The sequence below is a fragment of the Colius striatus genome, chromosome 3, assembly GCF_028858725.1.
Source record: "Colius striatus isolate bColStr4 chromosome 3, bColStr4.1.hap1, whole genome shotgun sequence".
NCBI lineage: Eukaryota > Metazoa > Chordata > Aves > Coliiformes > Coliidae > Colius > Colius striatus.
In genome coordinates this window covers 10,030,393-10,050,841 of record NC_084761.1, presented here as the reverse complement: position 1 = coordinate 10,050,841, position 20,449 = coordinate 10,030,393, and the positions used below count along the sequence as shown (strand labels likewise).

At 38.5% G+C, this 20,449-nt stretch overlaps 1 protein-coding gene across 2 annotated transcripts in view; it reads right to left on the bottom strand.

The window, feature by feature from the left end:
- Positions 1-334: 334 nt before the first annotated feature.
- Positions 335-20,449, bottom strand: part of MOSMO (modulator of smoothened) — a 32,098-nt gene continuing 11,983 nt past the window's right edge. Inside the window, exons 2-4 of one of the 2 annotated variants that reach the window (XR_009818437.1) lie at positions 11,491-11,703; positions 10,536-10,642; positions 4,247-4,266 (exon numbers count right to left, since the gene is read on the bottom strand). Coding sequence is in view for 1 of the 2 variants with exons in the window: in XM_061992733.1 (XP_061848717.1) it covers positions 4,082-4,266; positions 11,491-11,703 (398 nt within the window). In the remaining variant the exon portion in view is untranslated. Of the gene's footprint in view, positions 4,267-10,535; positions 10,643-11,490; positions 11,704-20,449 lie in introns of both variants that reach the window. The other variant, XM_061992733.1, reaches the window with a different exon arrangement.

Here is a 20,449-nt window from a genome sequence, read left to right as displayed (position 1 = left end):
TCCCGAAAGCCCAGGCGGCCACCGTGCGGTGACAAAGACCCCCCCGCCCCAAGCCTCCTCAGCATCGGCAGCCCGAGGGTGTTCCTGACACTCACAAGACGTTTCCGCCGTGCGGGGCCCGTCAGCAGCCCGGTCCCACGGCCGGCTCGGCGGCACGTCCGTGTTACGGCGTTGCCGGTGGCGACGGGCCGGCCGCGGCCGCGGGAGGAGGCGGCGCCTGAGGGCGGCGGCGCTGGGGGTGAAGGCAGAGCCGGGGCCGGTTCCAATCAGCGCAGCCGGGGGCCAGGCGCTTTAGTAGACAATTTATTTTGATAAACTTGCTCAATAACAAAAATACAAGTGAAGAAAATTATGTTCATTTTATACAGTTTGTATTAACATCTGTTCTGAAATCATTAATTGAAAAATGTTCTAACCAATTAGAAAACAATCCTCGGTAAAGGCCGGGGCGGGGGACGCGCAGACAGTCAGGCCTCGAGCGGTGAGCGACGGGACGCCCAGGCAGGACAACCTGCTTGCAGACACCATTTCCTTCATTTTGTTCATCCTTCACAAAGGTTTTAAAGGACAGCTTTAATTTTTGTGTGTGTGTGCGTGTGTTGGGGCAAACGGTAATATACAGTCGTGTTCTGAAGTGGTTAAACAACGGCTCTGAAACACAGGTATGACGCGAGAGAGCCTTAATCTGGTGGCTTCACTTCATCCAGAGGATGGGGCTCAAGTGGTGTTGCACGCTGCCATCGTCTTTGGGAAACTGGTATCACTCGCCAGGAAGATTAATGATGCAAGATGATGCTGAATGGTTGCATTGGTGCGTTCTGGGAAGCACATCCTCTGCAGGTCTGAGACAAACAGCTTCCAAGGGATTAGTTCAGATGAGCTCAACAATAAAAATTATACAGACAACTAGTTTTCCTTTTAAGTTTACAATCTTACATTTTGGTAGCCAAATAAATGTCAAAGTGCCCACAAATTACATTATGATGGGACATCAAACCTTCTGGGGAATTTTGAAGCGAAAGACTAAATAAGAATCCCTAGTGACACATGAAATGAGCTGTCCTTCAAAAAGTTAAATGGCTGGCAAAATCAGGAAAGTTTATGTAAACACTCAACACAAAGATGGGATTACCTTTGGAGAAGATTCATATGGAAACATTTGCTTTTCAAGAACTGAAAAAGTCTACAGATGTTTAGGCATGTTCAACACGAACTTCCTGTAGCTTTTAAAAAAACCCAAACAACCTTGTGCAAATAAAACCTATAAATAATCTTCAGCAGATTTTACAGTAATGCTCTTAGGTATGAAAAGAATGCACACAACTTCAAAACAAAAGTAACAGACATAAGTTTGACAAATGATTGCACCATAAAACAGTGTTTTATATACAGTTTACAAGATATGTTTTTTTTCTGCTATAAATTAATACTGTACTATATAGTACTTAGAGACCTTATTAAAAGCAACTGTTGTCAGCCGTCTCTTCAATTACTGGGTAGTGTTTGCTTTTTTTTTTTTTTAAATGCAGATGGCTGCATCTATTTCTGGACTTAAAATGTTCAAATATTTAGTCAAGCAATCTGCTAGTCAAATCTCTGCTACCATTTAATAATTCATAGCAATAGTACTGGCAGATTAGACAAATTTCCAGCCAGCCAGCCAAAGTCTCAGTATGCTCCAAGATGAGTGTTTTGTTTTGTTTGTTTTTTAAATTAAATGATGATCCATTTAACCTAAGCTTAAATCCACTGTATACATGATGTTATTATAACCAAAATAAGGTAGCTGGGGAGGGGAGGGTGGTTGTGGAGTCTTAGCAGCTGAGAAACTCTCCCCACCCCACCTGTGTTCCAGTTACAAAAATTTACTACAACTATTTACAAGAGTGACATTTCTGAAAACAGAAAGCAAGATTTTTTTCATCATAATTTATGATATAAATTTCAGTGAATACTTCAGCTCAGGATACAGCAGTGATAACACCGAAAATTTAGGCACCTATCCAGCAGCTGAACCCTGCATTTCATCTCTACGAGCATCACCGAGGACCTCAGACTACCCATGCAAATGAAGGCTTAAATTAGGAAACAAATAATATTTAAACCATTACTTCCAAGTAGGTGCCTGGCTGAATTTACAGATTAGTGTACTTTAGAAAAATGTTTGTGTTCCATAAACACTCTCTTCTACCTGCAGGTGAGCTGACTGGAAAAAAAGAAGTTACTTACAGACCACTGCAGTGACAAGTTTGTTCAAAAGTGTCAAAAGAAAAAAAAAACCTTAATTCAGCAAATGACTTTTTTTTAATATTAAAATAACTTGGGAGAGGGAAGAAGTGGTGGAGAAGGAGAGTGGGGACCCACTAGGGTCTGAATGGCACATAGTTTAAAAGAATTGTGCAAGTTGTCTTATTTTCAAACACTTAAAGTTTATGTGACTTGTGACTATTTTGGAAACTGATGATTCAAACAATAACTTCATTCTAAAATACACTTTCACTAACATTTTTCTTATAAGCTCAGTGAAACAGCACTTGAAATACACAATTTTTCTGTTTTCATAATGGATCTCAAGTAAAGAACATATTAACTGGAAAATAAATACTAACAGTGCAGGCAGCTTTCTTGGGACACTAAGTTGTACTTTCTGCAAGGTTGACTGAGCAGTGAATTAGGACATCTATGGAATTAAAGGTTTATCCTTGATATGAAAAATAAAACTACCTTCAGTGAGGAATATATACTCCAAATTCGGAGTTTAAATCCTCATTTAAAATAACAACTTCAGTAAACAAGGCATATATTATTTAAACAATCATATTGCTCTTTTTTAAAAGATGAATTAATACTCAAACAAAAAAGTTTATCCATCTTTGCAGTGGAAGAGTGTTTGCATTACTTTAAACGTTGCATTTTACATGTGCTAGAGAAATGTTTATCTATGGTATAAACGGTGTGCTTGAACGTGTACGAATGCTAATGTTACAATGCAGTAGAAAAAGAGACTTTCTGTACAACAGTTGCTAATAATTTAAATAGTGTCAGTTTCCCAAAATTAGGATTTTAACTTTAAGGTATGACATGATCTCACCTTCTACCCTCATATACAAATAAATTACCATAAAAAGAATTTTAGCTTAACTTAAAATTGCACCTAGAAAGGCATGGGATCGTTTGTACCTATTACAAAAAACGTTAAAATCAAGGGCTGCTACAAAGAATGAGGTAAACTCTGAAGACTCTCAGCTATGTGGCCTTCAGAAAAATGGCTTTTTTCTATTGAATTCTAGTTTTGCACACCACAGTGTTTTGCTAGCAAAGCGTTCTGAATTCTTTTCCAGGAACCATTTGTGTGTATATACATATATCTACATATACGTGTATATACACACACACACACACACACACACATACACACACACTGTATACTGCATCAGCAAAATATATATATATTTATATATATATATTTATATAAATATAAGGAAGAAATCCCCCTCTAAAATGTTCCTTAATGTTTTCCTAGAGCTTATGGGGGAGGAGGAGGGGATGTATGTCTTCTTGCTGTTACATACATTTAGAGAACATGTTTTGATCTATTGGCTTCTTGGTGCAGTAATGCAAGATTGATCCACATTGGTGCCAAAGGCTTTGCTCATCAGAAGGAAGATGTAAAATACTAATCTCCTAAACAGTGAGGCCAGCCTCACTTGAATTCCTCTGCAACCCTCTTGTCTACCACGAAGTTCATAAATACTTTGATTTCCAAATCATTGGACCTTAAAAACAGGAACACTACAGTAACGTGGGGCATTTACGCTTCTCAGTGTAAAGCATTCTTCACTAGTTCCTATCACAGTGCAGACCTGACTGCATTAAATATGCTCAGGAGATTAGTCAACGTTGTCTGTATTTGGTTATGGGAAAGGCTCTTCTTTTTTTCATCCAAAGTGCATAGTGAGAACAAGTCAAAGCATTCCTCTTTTCAGTAAGTGTTTGATAGTCTGATCTAGGCATCCTCCCGAGAATGCAATTCTGATGTCTTGCTCTTTTCCAAAATAAAGTCCCGTGGTTCAGACATTCATCAGCCAGGTAAACAAACTTTGCCAGCAAATAGAAGTCCCACTATTGTAAAGAAAATTGATAAGACAAACAGTACATATGAAGACCCAACCACTGTGTTATTGGGTAATTTATATGGTTGACCTCCAACTTCATTGATGTAAAATCCTATTGGAAATATTAGGGCTGCCATACAGAATAGAATCACTGCAAAGAAAAGAGAAAAAAAACACCGGTCACTGCTGTGTTTAAGTAAAAACAGTTCATAAAGCAGTCAAGAAAACCAAGCTAAGCATTCAGACCAAACTGAAGTGCTAGGATATTCTAGTACCTCATTTGCTGGAATTTACCAAGTTGGCTTTATCTTGCTTTTAAAATGAGGAAAAATCATTATCTTCTCTCAAGAAAGACTGAAAGCTCCCCATTTGACTGTAATGTCAGTCCTGCTCACTACATCATGAATTGCCTTCACAGAATAAAAAACTGGTGGATGTACTTCTACCACTATCCACAAGTTTACTCATGGAGTTCATTACCTGTCCAGTTATTTTAGAGTCATTTTTCCCCAAAGCCAAGATAAAGTAACATTCAACATTGAAGAAACTACTTTTCTGTTATCAAAGATGTCTTTTTCCAACTGTAGTCGCCCTCTCCCATTCTTCCACATAAATTCCTTTTACATATAAGTTCTTCTAAAAATAGAAAACATACAGATTGTCACTACAGGTTTTTTTAGATTAAAATATACTAGTTTCCTAAAGTTATACAAATGTTTCCTTAAGTAACAAAATATCTTTAAGATTTTCCATTGGAATACAAAGAAAGTTTTCTGATTCACTTTAATCTGTGTTTCTTAGTGAAAAACTTCAAATTGAGACTCCATGAACAAAGAAAAACAAGCAATGAGGCTTTTTATTTCACCTGAACGGTTACTTATGTACAAGGCTCGTGCTCACAACTGACCTAAGTGGATGTACAAGAAAGAAACCAGAACTCCTAATAAAGCCATTCTTTGGAATTACAATATAGATGTCACAGGCTTTCAAGTATCACTACTGGCCAACATTTCTCTCAGCATATTTAAGTGCTCTGATCAAATCCAGTAGAGAACCTCCTGTGTTGTAATCTTTCCCAGATGACAACTTCAGTGTTCCTCTAACATACCTTTGTATAAGTAACCTTGTTTAGTTTGAACATAGCATCCATCTAGTCCACCCCCCTCCACCAAGGCAGGTCTGCCTAGATCAGGTCACACAGGAATGTGTCCAGGCACATTCAGAGGAGAAGACCTTCAGAGAAGCAGACTGCACATCCTCCCTGTGCCAGGGCTCCCTCACCTAACAGTAAAATAGTTTTTTTCTTACATTTAAATGGAACTTTTTGTGTTCCAGCTTCTTTCGATTACCCCTTGTCCTATCACTAGATACAACAGAAAAATGTGATGCCCCATCCTCCTGACATCCACCATTTAGATATTTGTAAATATTAATGAGATTCCCTCAGTCTCCTCTTCTCCAGACTAAACAGCCCCAGTTCCTGCAGCCTTTCCTCATAAGGAAAATGTTCCAGTCCTCTGGTCATCTTAGTGGCTCTGCACTGGTCTCTCTCCAGAAGTTTTCTGTCTCTCTTGAGCTGGGGGGCCAAAAACTGGACACAGTACTCTAGATCAAAGCTTTTGATTGGCGTAATACAGGTCTCACCTTTGAGGAAAACACACATTCTATAGAAGAGACTAGTTATGGACATGATGAATCCGGATTCATAAAAGTGTTCAAGTAGGACTCGGGCATGGACAAGAAAGATGGTTTCATAAACTATGATCCACATCAGAACATCAGCTGTTCCTTGCTTTCCAAAACATATGAAGCAGCTTTCACAACACCTTGAGTCTATAATTCTATGAGTCAAGAGCAGCTACCACCACCATCAGCCTTTCAGCTGATGATAGTGAGGAAGAAAGAAATCAAATGTTCCACGAGAGGGAGCTCGTGTCTCACTTTCACGTAACGGCACCGGTGGATTAATTTTTTCAAGGGACGAAAAGTACAAACAAAAAATATCTGTCAACTGCATAGTTACTACATTCTTCCTCCCTCATTAGGACACTTATTAAAACAAAACCAGCATCCAGACGTTAAACATTAAAAAACCTAAAAGGTTTTAATCTCCATGACTATTGGCCCACACACTACACAATCTAATCCTTAATGTTTCTTTTTTTTTTCCACTTGTATCTTAACCAACAGCTAGTCCATCTTTGCAGAAAAAGCTTGGCTATGTGTTTCTTGAGCAGATCTATATAAGCATAAAGAGCTCTATACTTGAGTGGTCCAGAAAACAGAAACAGTGTTTGATGTGTCATTAGTAATGCAACACACAATTAGTAACAGTTTGAACAGTATTCTAAGGATGAGTCACATTATCATCACCCAGCATGCTTCCTATTACATACAGTTTGTCCCTGGTGAGCATACCAGTTATTTACAGAACTTCTATTATATTTTAACAATAACACACTTATAGGAAATAGCTTTATGATTCTGAAAATACAACCTGCACTTTCGAGATTAAACCTCCTTTATTACATTCAAGAACTGTACAGCTGGAAAAGTTCTGATGACCTCATGGATATGGTTGAAGAACAGATCTTTATCTCTCTCTACTAAACCACTATTCTTTCAGGTGTGCGGTACATACACACATCAGTGCTCATAGGCCTGAGACCTGCTTGTGACACTATATTGCCAAGTGGAGTATGCCATCATTTCCTTGTGCTCCTGCCCAAGGACAGAAGGGTACAAGTACTTCAACAATCCCTCACTTCACAACAGGAGAAAACATAAATTCTGTATGTGCAGGCAGTGTACAGAATGCTGATGTGTGTACACATTTCAAACATTTACTACAGAAGGAATCAGCCATCTTTTTCCCAGTGTACACACACAAAGCACATGTTCTGTCTGCTGTGAGGTCATCCAAGCATTTTTCTCAGTGTGGTCTGAATTTTTAGTCTACTGAAATTGCAAATAAAGAATGTATTGATCAAAGCCTCTGTCAGATTATGAAGCCTGACAAAAGAATTATGGCAAAGTTTTCCAAAGTCATTAAGAAAAGACTGCAAACTAAAGGACAGTAATTTCTTATACAAAAGCTGTAGCCCAAATGTAACTCTCCATATCTGGTAGTATTAACTCAGTGAATTTCCAACAACATTTCTAGCATTTCATGAAGACTTTTTCCCATAAGTACTTGCATTTGATTTCAAATTCTTTCCTGGGTAGAAAAAATTGCAAAAAAAAAGGCACTTAATGACTACAATTTCCACTAACAAAAGTATTTCAGGTAACAAAACACAATCCTTTCTAGTCTGCTTCTGAATGGCAGCTGTCAAAAAAAAAATACCAAGTTCCTGTAATTCTTCAGCTTGATATTGTTTTGAGTATCAAATGACAACTTAAAAAAATCCAGGATACAGCATATTAAAAGAAGGAAAAAGCTATGGTCTAGTCTCTAGAGGGCTCATTGTAATTTCTGCTTGCTTCTTTAGAGATATGTAACATAGCAGCATGTGGTACAAATCTTTAGTAACTCAAAAACCACTTTATTCACCAGGGAACACCAGGGACAGGAGTTTGCAGCATAGCTGTTAGTTAAGAATGTGATTATTCTGCCCCATTTTTACTTCCATTCCAAAATGCAAGTCCATTATACTTAGAGGTATTTAAATCTTCAGGCAAAAAGAACAAGAGACTCTCTGGTAATTGGTGGGAAAACATAGAAATATAGTTGCCCTGTCAACATCCCCTCCATTGACACATCTCAGAGAAGCACCCAATTCAGTGGCAGCACACACAGAATTAATTCCCTTTCTAGTTGTAGCAGATGGTAAGAGACCTGAATCTGTGTAAGGTACAAAAACATCTTGTCAAGAGTTCTGTGAATTCCTGTAATAGCCAAGATTGTTACAATATACATAAGAACATCTAGGTGGTCTCTGGGGAGAAGAAACTCTGAACATTGTTTCCAGTTATGGAACCTAACAGTATATGTCCCAAGGTGCAAGGAAATTATGACATTTGAGATTTACCATAGGTTCACTACATCCTAATCTTCTAAACCAGAAGACTGCATAACGAGCACCCTGAAAAGGCAAAGAGTTTACATAAATTTAAACTACATCTAGCAAAAAAAAAAGGAGCAGTTTCAGAGATACATGGTACAATACCAAAGCCAGATTACTTTTTTCTACCAACATGCCACTATGTCAACAGAGCATGGGTGATGCAGTGATATAGAAGCTGAGATTGTAATAGGCAGTTAGCTCACACTTGAACAACTGGTAAATAATACCATGCAAAGCAATAACTGATCAGATCTTTGTCTGCAATCAAAACATGAGGCACAGCTGTGACTTTGCAATACCTTGTTCATTGAAGAAGCACACTGGGCACTGCACAAACACCAAGAAGGAATCCACTCTCAATTAAATTGTATGACTTTGGTACTACAGTTAACAGGACTCAAGCAGCAGTGACAGCTTTGACCTTATCTATACTCAAAGTGACAATACCTATCACGTCACTAAGAATACTGTGATTCTTGAAAGACCGTTCCCTACAGAAAGTGAAGGAAAACTTTCACATTTGGCTTCAGAACACTTTTGTCACTCATGCAGGGTAACCTGGAGGAAGGAAATGTCTCTCCTCTCTAGAAAACCTTTGCAGAGAAGCCAGAAAAGACGAGTTTCTGTGCACTCTCTCATGTGTATCCCTTTAGAAATGTATACAGGAAAGAGAACTGACAGATCAAACTTTTGCCCTTCCTGTGTGTCCTTAGCTAAACAAGACAGACAAGACCACTCTCAGCAGTAATTCATATTTATAGGCACACGGTTGAAAACATCTGGAGTTATCCAAGAAATAAGATGACAAGCAAGAGTTCAGTGAAAAAAAAGATAAGCTACATATTTATGTATAAATTCCACATGAACTGGGCAAGGGTGACCAGGCTCTCCTTGCTTGCTATCAGAATCTCCAGGGAAGGGCTGAGAAAGAGGATTCCTTTGCTCATAGATTATTTACTCTAGATACCCTTGCATTTGAAGAGAATGGAGTTGCCAGTCCCAGAGCTGCCCTTGGCAGTCCCAGCAGACTTCCCTGCCTGCCTAGAATACATGGCCTATGCTGTGTTCAGAAAGTTCTGTGAGAAGAGTATCTGCTAGGCTGTTAAGTCTTGAAATTCCTTTCAGAAGAGATTTAATATAACTATGAAGTTTTTCCTACCCCCTTCTAATGAGTTACACATGTTTTGATCTTGCAGCACTGGCACTTGACACGAAAGACCTGTTTCATGGTCCAAGTTGATTCCAGATGGCTACATGTTTCCTAATACTTATATACAGATAGGTACTAATTTGTGTTGCCATCCAATGAACCACAGAAGTTACTCATAAAAAAACTTTGAGAAATACAGATCTCTTCCTCCCATTCATTTCTTTTTCTCAAAATGACTTTTCTTACGAGTGACTTAAGCAATAAAATTTCCCCATCATCATTAACAGGAATGCAACAGACAAAGAGCTATTTGTATTGGAGATGAACACCAAAGACGCTGACTTTTAGAACTTCAGCAACACAACAATCATATCTTAAGAGAATATATGAATAATTCTGACTAGCCAAAGAAGTTAGTATGTTTCATTATTAAACATGTCATAACAAAAAATCAATAGAAGAATTCCCTTCTATACTCGAGTAAATGGACCTGTTGAAAGCCTAAAAAATCTACAGAAATATGCCCAGCTTTAGGGTATTAGATTTTTTTGGCTGAACTAACCATCACAGTTGGAAAAAATTAAAGATGTAGGGATGGGACGATTGGAGGTATTTGAAAAAATATTAAAACATGTAAACCTCAAAATACAAGCTCTGAATTAAGAAAAAAACCTCAGAAAATAAATTGTGGTATCAACTATGAATACACAGTACTACAAAGATCCTCTTTACCCTAGAGCTTTGACTTCAACTTATTGTAAGCATCTTACTTTTATTTGGCATTTTGAGTTTAAACCCTCCCGGCACACACTGGATATACATGAAATATCTGCCAACACTGGAAAAGTTGGGATGGAATTTCAGTAATACCTGCATCTACTATCTTAATCATTCACCAGAGAATAAATAACAGCCAATCACAACGGATGCAACACTTCAATAGCTCCATGGTCTGCAAGTGCTGGACTATTAATTTAATTAATGCTGTGTAACAAAGTTGTCAGAAGGATGGCTCTGATTGGACAAGTGCCTCAGTGAAGTACCTTTGCTGAAGCTGAGTGCTTTTTCATATTATTCCCTTCCCCAAAACACGGTTAAATCTCATTCATATTAGATACCATTAGATGTTACAGAGTCCCATTAAACCTTATTTATGTCTGTACAAACCACAAGCTTGCATTTTCTAGTTAGTTTTCACACTACCTTTAGTGGTATGTCATAATTCAAGTCAATTTAAAAGCCCTCAGGTTTTGAGATTTTTCCTGCTGTCATCCCCACCATTAAGGCACCATTTCACAGTTGGGCTAAGCCTGTAACACACACCAAGAAAAGGAAGTTTGAAAGTTATTCCCCTTACTCGTTATAATTGCTATTCTTTTACAAAGTAGCCATAGGACATGTCTCTCTGCACAACAACACAGGGCTGCTAGACAAGGCTCAGCTGTAAGGAGTTATGCTGGTGCTCATACAGAGCAGAATCAAGTGAGAGAGAAAAACATGGGTACTCCTCCCTTGAGCTAACACACCGCTGCAGGTCACTTATGGAAGCCAAAGTCTCACAGTGCTGTGAAACACAGCAGATGCTCTGCAGTGGGCAATCCTCCTGAATAGCCAATTAGGATGCAGATACTCAGAATATAACACCCGCTGTGAGCATGAAGCAGGACTGAACTGAATGAGGTATTCATGAAACACCAGAAACAGGGATGGATTTCAGACTGTAGAAAGTCTCAGATATATCAACTGCCTCCTATTCCTTTGGGGGAGAATTTGCAGTCATTCCATTCTGCTAGGATAAAGTCCTGGACACGTGGGAGTAGAGAAGAATGAAAGACTATCTAACACACAATTCAGGACTGACCACTGTTATCCCTACTCATTTTCTTAGGTCAATTAATGGCACTGCCCAAGGAAGGTAAACAGGGCAGGCCTTCAGCTTTCCCTCACCTTAGGCCCACAGACTTATTCCCTCTCAGTTACAGACATCCCTTGAATTTTGAAGAATTTTATTTTTCCCCTCGGAAGTGGTATTTAAAGAGAAGGAATGTTTTGTATAGGAAGAGCCCTAAGCACTGCTCCTTGACAACACTACAGTGTTATTTTAGACTCCAACAGTTTATCCTGCATACAGGTCAACTGTGCAGTTGAGGTCACTTACTTCCAGTGAAAGCTATCCAGCGGGCATATTTAGTAGCTTCTCTTCGCCAGTGGGAAGCCACCAGCAAACCACATGTGACAGTTAGTGAAATGATTCCCATAATGATGAAAAATAACGTAGTGACCCACTCTGGAGGCAGCCGTGGAGGAATACAGGTCCTGTCACGTCCATGGATGGTTTGACACTGTCGCACAAGGCCAACTGTGAGAGCACCTGAAAATACATAGCAGAGAGGCAAGTAAACTTTCAAAATCCTCTCTGAGGGGCGCTCAATTGCAAACCAAAGTTCAGAATTGTCCAAAGATAAGGGATTCTATCTTTGATGAACTTTACTAAGCCTTTCAAATACAGAGGATGGGTGGGGGGCATGCTTTAAACATCTGTCTTCGTGTTCTTTCATCATACGCTTGCACAAGTTGAAGTGAGACGTCTGCAAGCTGTATCAGGTTTGTGAGTGGCAATCAAGGTCTAATCAAAGGGATAAAGCACTTCTATAAAGCCTGCCAATATCAGCTAAGTGGTAGCTGAATTGTATAGAGAATCACTCCCTTATCGGTGCAAGATGAAATACTTTTTATAATCTAACAAAATGAGCTGTAGCCCTCTAAAATGCCTGTAATTGTCTAATGCCTTTTTCCTTCATCTGTAAATACAGCTTTAATCCTTAAAGTCTGGCAGCAGAAGCTGCCTTTGAATGATACCAAGATTTTAAGAACATTAAAAAAAAAAAAAAATCCCAATTCTTGACGATATCCTCAAGAGTGCCTCTTTGCATTAGACTGGTCTATTTTGACAGCTAAGAAGAGTTACTACAAACAAACAGGCACATCTATCAAAAAGATCTTAGAAAAAGGACAAGACTGGTACAGGGATGATAAAGTTTTTACACAAAATGAAGTATTATCTGTTAAATTTTAAAAAATCTCTTTTTAAATCCAGTTCAGTGCTTTTGAGACTCAAAAGAAGCTTTTACTAAGCTTTAACAGTGGAGTTCTCTTTATTTTGAAAATTTTAACTGAAAACTAACAGGCAAAATTAGAATCTATTTCTTCCAGTGCCTTATAGACATTAAGTCCTGTATTTTTTCAATTTTGTCCCTTCTTCTGGTTTATTTTCCTAAATAATCACAATTGTTCTTTATCTAAATTAGGAGTAAAACTCAACAGCAGATAATATTGGAGTCAACATATTTCTCCACAAAGTAAGTAACTATTGCTGTAGTTGACCTGTTTAAAACATAGGGAGGGTAACTTCGAAACAATCACAGTAAGACTTGGAAGCTTAGGTTTAGCACATCTTTTGGAGGGAAAAACAACTGTCATACTTCAGCTTCTTTTTGGGGGAAAAAAAAAAAAAAGCAAGAAATAAAAAGTAAGCCAATAGTTGAAAGAGTACAGTCCTAGCATGCACCTCCTAGCACGCTGGAGCCAATTTCTACAAGTGTTCAGATCCTATCTGCTTACACCTGAGCAATGAGTACCAGCAGAATCAGCTTCTAAGCTCAGAATCATTGAGTTAGGTGACAGAATGTCATGTTTTATTAGAGGCAACACTTCTGATACACTCCTAGAGGATGAGAAGAATCCAGAGAAAAACCATTACTGTATCACTTCTGTAGAAGCATTCCTGTAACCTTTGTTTAGACTACAAATTTGTTAGTCCCATTCAAACACATTTTTAATTACATATTAATCAAATGAAGGATTCAGAGACAAATTTTCAGCTAAAAGTCGAATCCTTTCAAAAAGCGACTGTCATAAACCCAACAAAATTGGCATTTTCTACTCCAGATATACAGCACTTGCACCACTGCTCTGCACCAGCATTACACAAAACTGAGCCAGCATTCCACAAGCAATCTTGTAGAGCTCACATACCTGTACTGTATACAATTTCACATGAACTGCTTTTCATTTGCTTTTTCATAGCCTGCAATGTTTTCATTTTACATCAGCTCCTGGGGCAGAAGGAAGATGTGCATGTGTCCTTAAAAGCCAAGCTCTCTGAAACACATATAGTGGCAAAAACCTCATACAAAACACTAAGTAGTTTCCTATAGTTTAGGGATAAAGAGGCTATTTACTGCAGTATCACAGGACAGGAAATTAATCCAAATCACTCTGCAAGACTAGGATTTAACAACAATTTTATTAAGAGAACAGCAATTCTAATCTGAAGAATGACATCATAAAAATGACATCATACACTCAATAGATGTTTTCTGAATTCAGAGACCTCTACTGAATTCAGTGGCATTAATTTAGTACATCTTTAACTTTGGCAAAACAACAGCAATAAGAACCACCACACAGGATTCCACTCCATTTTATGTATTAACTGTAACTGAACAACAATTACCATACAGGAGCATGCAGTAGAAAGAGATAATTAAATCATCTTTCAGATGCAACTTTCAGTTTATATTGAAGACATTTTTCAATTAACAAGCGCACACTTAACATGTCAGATTCAGAGAAGACCAAAGCTAAGCCCAGCAGTGCCATATCTAGGAGAAACAGAAGATAACTCCATCTTGAACTATTTTTCAGTGCAGAACTCTTTTTTTTTGCTTTCAGCACCTACTTCTCTAAAGGCTGATTTTCTCAAAAAAGCACAAACTCAAAAACAAAACCAAAACCACCAAATAGCAAAATCACAACTGAAAACCAACAAACAGAACAGAAATCTCTGAATTGCAAGTACCAGAAGACACAAGGGCAGTTGCAAGAGCAGGGTTTCCTAAACATCATTTCTGCTGCCCAAGTGTGTAGTTCCACTCTTTTGGTTTTCCTCTCTTCTTTTTTTTAAACCAGTTTTAAAGTGTCAGTAATTACATTTCAGGATCTGCCATTTTGGAGAAAAAATACCCAACTTTACTTTATGGTTCAGCTTTTGCTAGCTCATACTTAGTACTTTCTCTTAAATCTGCTTCATGGATTACAAATTAGAAGTAGATACACTCCAAGGTTTTGAACTTTGAAGCTACAGACTCTAGGGAAGCAAATGGAGGGCAAGAGAAAGTCTATGAATTATTTCTAAAAGTTTCACAAAGGTAACTAGGAGAAACAACTTCATTATGTGCTCATAAATTTAAAGTTTAAATTTAAGTTAACTATAGAGGAATATCTCACTTGTGTACATAAACTAGGCAGAAGGAAATTAAACCTTGTAACTTGCTCCCATAGTGACAAATCTGTTGAACGCAGACTTCAAACAAAGTCTCTGGTGGGGAAAAAGAGTATTTACTTGTCATGAAATTCAAAAGAAAAGTGGGTTTACAAGGTATTTTATTGTCTTGGTCCCATTCCAAAGCAATTAAGTAAACAGTTGCCAGGGAGCTGCCAACTAACTTGTTACAGAAAATCTTATTTTACTTTATCTAGACTATCATTGAAAAGAGGGACAGAGATACTGAATTAAAGTTGCACTTTGATCCCTAGGTAAAAAGAGGTTTTTAGTCATTCCCTTAGAACAATTCCAGCATAACTGCTGAAAATCAAAGCACCTAGCACATGTACAAAACAAAGTGCATAGCTCATGGTAGTAGATTAGACAGCTTAAAGATACAGCTCTAAAACATGTGCAGTGGCATAACCACACCTGCCCATCTGCAGTGGCATAACCACACCTGCCCATCCTCAGCAGCATAACCACACCTGCCCATCCTCAGTGGCATAAACAAACCTGCCCATCCTCCACCTGCCAATGCCTGCACTGCACTGCCCTCAGGAGCTGTAATGACAACCTGGAGGCACAGGAGGCTGCTACCTTACTCTCATATGCATCTGCAGCTTCCAATACTGGCATTATGCAGGTCAGCAGAGCTAGTGTGAGAGGTGATTAGGATATGTATCCTATTTACTAAAAATGAGATTCAGCCTTCATCAAAACAGAAGATGTTGCACTGGCCAAATGTCAGTGAAGTGGTACTTAAACTTTTCCAGTAAATTTATTCCCTAAAGTGCCAGTGCATTTCAAACAACCTTCCAGCAGAGACAGTCAGACTATAACCAGGACCTCAGTTTCATCATCATATTCCTACACTGCCTCACCCAGCTTCTCCAGACCACCAGTAGTTCTCATTTTCCAACACTGCATATTTTCACTAGAATCACTGATAAAAAGACTCTTTACCCAACATTTGGGAGTATTACCTGATTAACAATTAAGTTTCAAAAAAACATTGATAAAAAGAGGGAAAAAGGCACCAAACCAATAAAAATACAAGCCCTATTTTTTTCCCTTTGTGCAGATGTTGCAGCTGCCATGGAGCAGAACCACAAGTTCTGTGCTCAAGTCCTGTCAAGTCCTGCCGGTGCTGTGCCGTCCCTCTCCCGTTTCCGTGGTAACTACAGAGCCACCAAGGAGGAATCACACGCTACAGAGAAAAACAAAGATTGCTGCAGCCCTTTCACTCTCCCACCTCTCCATCACTTCTGAATTATTAAAAGTGGCACAGTGATGCCATGGCTGGAAAGCAGTAGCATAATAATGGCTATTCAAATGTTTGCTCTTCATCTATTATTTGTCAGAACACGTGGGCTATCTGAAGCATGTTCTATGGACATGGGAGAGGTGCCACTGCCGTGAAGAACTTACCTCAGCATAAGAAGCAACTTATATGGTAAAAGCATGATGCAGTGAATGAGGTGGGATTCAAATGTTAGATGGTCACAGGGCTCAGCAGCTATGCTGTCACATGAACATACAAAGCACAAATCCTCAGAACTGCTCTTGCTTGGGGTACCTGCTCCTCCTACGTCCTCCCTTGTTGTCCCTTACTTAAACATGTCTTAACTCTTTATACTCACTACTCTTTACAGAAAATGCTATTCTTTGGGTTTAATTGCATCTGCAACCCTTTATATTGACAATAGCTTCCTCACTTCTGCCTTCCATATATCAACCACATCCTTAGCAAAATGTTTATTACTAGCATTAAATAAATATTATAGGCCAATATGCCTAGTGAGGAGGTTAGAACAACCAACCGCTCCCAGACAGCCTGCCTGCCCTCCCTCCCTTGCTGTCCTGATGAGATGGTGTGGTTCTGCTAGAAATCCCAGTTGTGACTGCCAGACAATTGTCTGACTCAAACAAGATCCTCTTCATTAATGTACTGTGGACTTTCTAAAGCATCTTTGCTAAGTGAAGAGCACAGTTTACAGGGTTCTTAATGAGGTGTTGGTGACGTAAACCTTAGAGCATCAACAATACTGTAAGGGAACTGATGAGTTTCATGTTTTAGTAATGAGCACACAACATGGACCTATGTTATTTCGGCACACTAAAACATTCATTGCTGCTGGTTAGGTAACAGTCACATGCCAGAGAATGACATACATAAAATCAAGGCAGCTTACTTAAGCCATTCCCTGTAATTCTTATTGGGCCACAGACAAGGACAGGAGAAAATTAACTTGTTCTTGGAAAGTTTCTAAGTTCTATCCAATTAATAAACTGGAATGGAAAAAGGTCTAGGTCCATCTAAGAGAAGGGACAGGCTGCATCTGTCCAGTGTGCAGCTGTAGCTTGCTACCCAACATAAGTGGCAACTTCAAAGGTCTAAAGATAACGCACTGATTTGGTTGTGGCAGACTAATTCCCTGTATCGATGTTAAGGATAACCATCAATTTGACTGTGGTCATCTTGACTTTAACATATCTACTGCTCCGTGCCTGCAACCAAACCTCTCTGACACAAGATCATTTTCAAAGTGAGTGAAGCATAGCTGAGGAATTCCTGAGAGGAACAAAGCACAGTAAGAATTGTTCCAGTACAAGTGTTTGTACCAGTAAACAAGAAGGGGCTATTTTCAACAAGAAAATTTTTTGAAGTCATGCAAGGAATCTGTCAGTTTAAGTGGGATGTTTCCGAGTTGTACATATGGAATTTATTTTCTTGCAATGGGCACTTTAAGTGACATTATGATACAAAGGCAGAAGAGAGAATGACTTATTTAGGTTTATATGTATTTTGTTTTGGTGAATTATTCCAGGTATTAGTTCCTTGGAAACAGGAGTACTTTCCCTTCTGCCTTTCCTGGAATCCAGGGAATTGACACTGCTGATCCGTCCCTACCACAGCCTGGGAGGTATTCCACGGTGCATATAGTTAGTTTTGCTTATTCCAGTGTAAAATTCAACTAGAAAATCAGGCCCTGTGTCCTCTCTGAAGAGGAGATTAGTCACGCTTAGAGTAAGCAATGTGGAAGGTTAGGGAAAGAGCTATGCACTGCTCCTGGTGTGAAGAGGAAAAAGATGCAGTACCCTGCTGCTTTGCAAAGCACTTCAAAACCTGGGAGGAAAAAGGGATTAACAACGCTGGAGAAGACTTCTTGATTCTAAAAGACATGGTCAATGTTGTAGCAGTTGAACAGTCGCAGGGCCTCCCTATGTAAGGTCCCACGCCCACAGGCATAGCTCGGATTTTTTTGCATCTACAACTGCTCAGAATTACAGCCTTGTAAGGGGAAACACAGTTAATCCTCAGCTGCATTTTCAGCCATTGACCCATTAAAGCAATTTAAAAATGTTTACAGTCTCAAATAAAATTGTATCAGAGCATTGTAAAATAGCACATACACATAATTAACTGCAGCTAAATAACTGTAAGCACGTTGAGGAGCTTTTCCTTCACTTTTTTGCTTAGGTCACTGTTGTAGGACAACACAATAACTGGATTATACCTTAATAACTAAAAAGGGTATATAAAAGGATCAAAATATAAGATAGGATCAACTGACAGTTTCCAATGAAGTATGAGAATACCATATCTGTTATTGTTATTACAGAAATAATTCTTTTGTGATGGATGAGGGTAGTTTGAATAGATGCCCTTTAGCACTTACACCACTAAAATAACTTTGAGGTTACCATGCAAGTACCATATTGAGGATGTGGCATGACAGATTGATTCTTTTACTGCGGATGTTCCAGGATGTTGTCAGTTAGTAGATTAAGAGAGAACCAAGTTCAGACTTACTAAAATAAGATTTATGAACATTAAGGGATGATCTAGAGAAAGGCTTAAAAGAATAACAGAGGATTAACTGCAAAGGCGCAGAACACAGAGCAGTTCAAAACAAAGGGATTATAAATTATCTTTCCTGTCCTTTGTATGCAAGATCTCATGGTTTTTGGCATTCACTTCAATTTGTCTCTCAAATAATCTAATGGGTACTGTAACCCTGGAAGAAAAGCTTTGGATTTTTTCACTTTGAAACAGACCAGATGTAAGATCACTTCATATGCCCACTGGATATTTATTGGTAAGAAACAAACACCTAAGAAGTATTTTATACACCATTAAAAGACCAGTTTTAATAAACGTCTAGATTTACTTGCAAAGTCCTTGCTACATCTAGAACACATCTACAAGCAATTGATGTCCATGTTGTAAGACAGCCCATGTTATTATAGAAGCTATCTTTTTCTACTCCATTTATCACCTTTTCTGAAATTAAAATGCTCCCTTCACTTTCAAATCAACTTTAAAATGCATCATCCTTCTTGCTCTTGTAAAAGGTGTTTCCTTGTTTCAGAAACTAAATGACTTTCTTAAAAATACATATTAGCAACAATAGGTGAGGTGACATCCTAGCTTCAAACGTAGCTTATACTAGCTATGAGGAACTTACCAATTGAGTTCTATTTAACAATCTAATGTCCAGAGAATTTAATTAACTCTTTAAAACTTTAAAGCTTACTGGCTTTTCAACAACAACAAAAAAAAATCCCATTTTTAAAGTCTAAACTCAAGAGTTGTGGTATATTAACAGCCTTGCTGCTGAAGACCATCTGGTGTTTGAGTTGTCTGAAAAGTTTTCAGTTCAGTGTTTGCATCATGCCTAATTCAAACCAAATTCCCCCTGTACAAAAATCAGTCTTCTCCCTCCCTCCCTCCTGTCACCCCAAAGAGAAAAACCAAAAATCAGAGGTCATTTACTGGGAAAGATCCTTATGACTTACATGTATTAGAAAAGTTTATTACTACAGAAGACAAAAATTATGATGTACAAGTTGTGAGTGATGTTTAAATTGCAAACATTTGGACCAATAAAACACAAGTTTAATTCCAAATTCCAACATACAAGTTTCAATGTCACGCTGCTTGTGTGCTGGAGTGGTATTTTTAATGTGAAATGGACCACCACACACAAAAAGAGCCGGCCCCAGGCAACAACACAGGAACAACTCTCCTGAGGACTTAAAGGCCCTGTGTGTTCTCTGTCAGGGCCAAGAAATCTGCCCACACTGAAGGTATTCTTCCCTACTTCAGATGACAGCATTAATTAAATATTGCTAAACAGGATCTCTAATAAGTTGCATCCTTCTGGATGTTTATTTTCTGGCACTGTAAGCATTTTCACATTAGGATAGTGTGACTAGAATCTTTACAGTTTCTGAATTGGCAAGGGCCTAGAAAAAAAAATAACTTTTTTTTTTTTAAAAAGAAAACCTAATGTTTTATTTAGTTTAAAGAAAAACAAACAAAAAAATCCATAGTTATTTTGATTGTGGGGGGAAAATGGAAATAGAGTTACTCAAAGCTGATAAAATTCACTGCCTAAAAAGAAAGATCAAAGGCAGTGTCAATATTTAAAAGTGGGGTTTTTTTCTAGTCAGCTATACCAGTTTTATGCCATATGTTCAGCTGAAAGCCAGAAGCTATGACACCTACAGCTGTTCAGCCACTTAACATCTGATGAGCTTGTGCTCCTTTTAAAAGAGTTATATTTGGCTTCAGACAGAGCTGTAAAGTGATGCCTCTCCATCCAATACACCACACAACCCTACACCAGTCTTCTCAGATATGGTCTGTTAATCACTTCACAATCCTACTGTTGGATGTGCAGAGTCTTTGAGACTGCTCATCAACTATAGGAGCCAGTGAGGTGAGTGGGCCAGTCTGAGGCAGTAATGGCAGCACTAGAGTTTGACACACAACATAATCAGT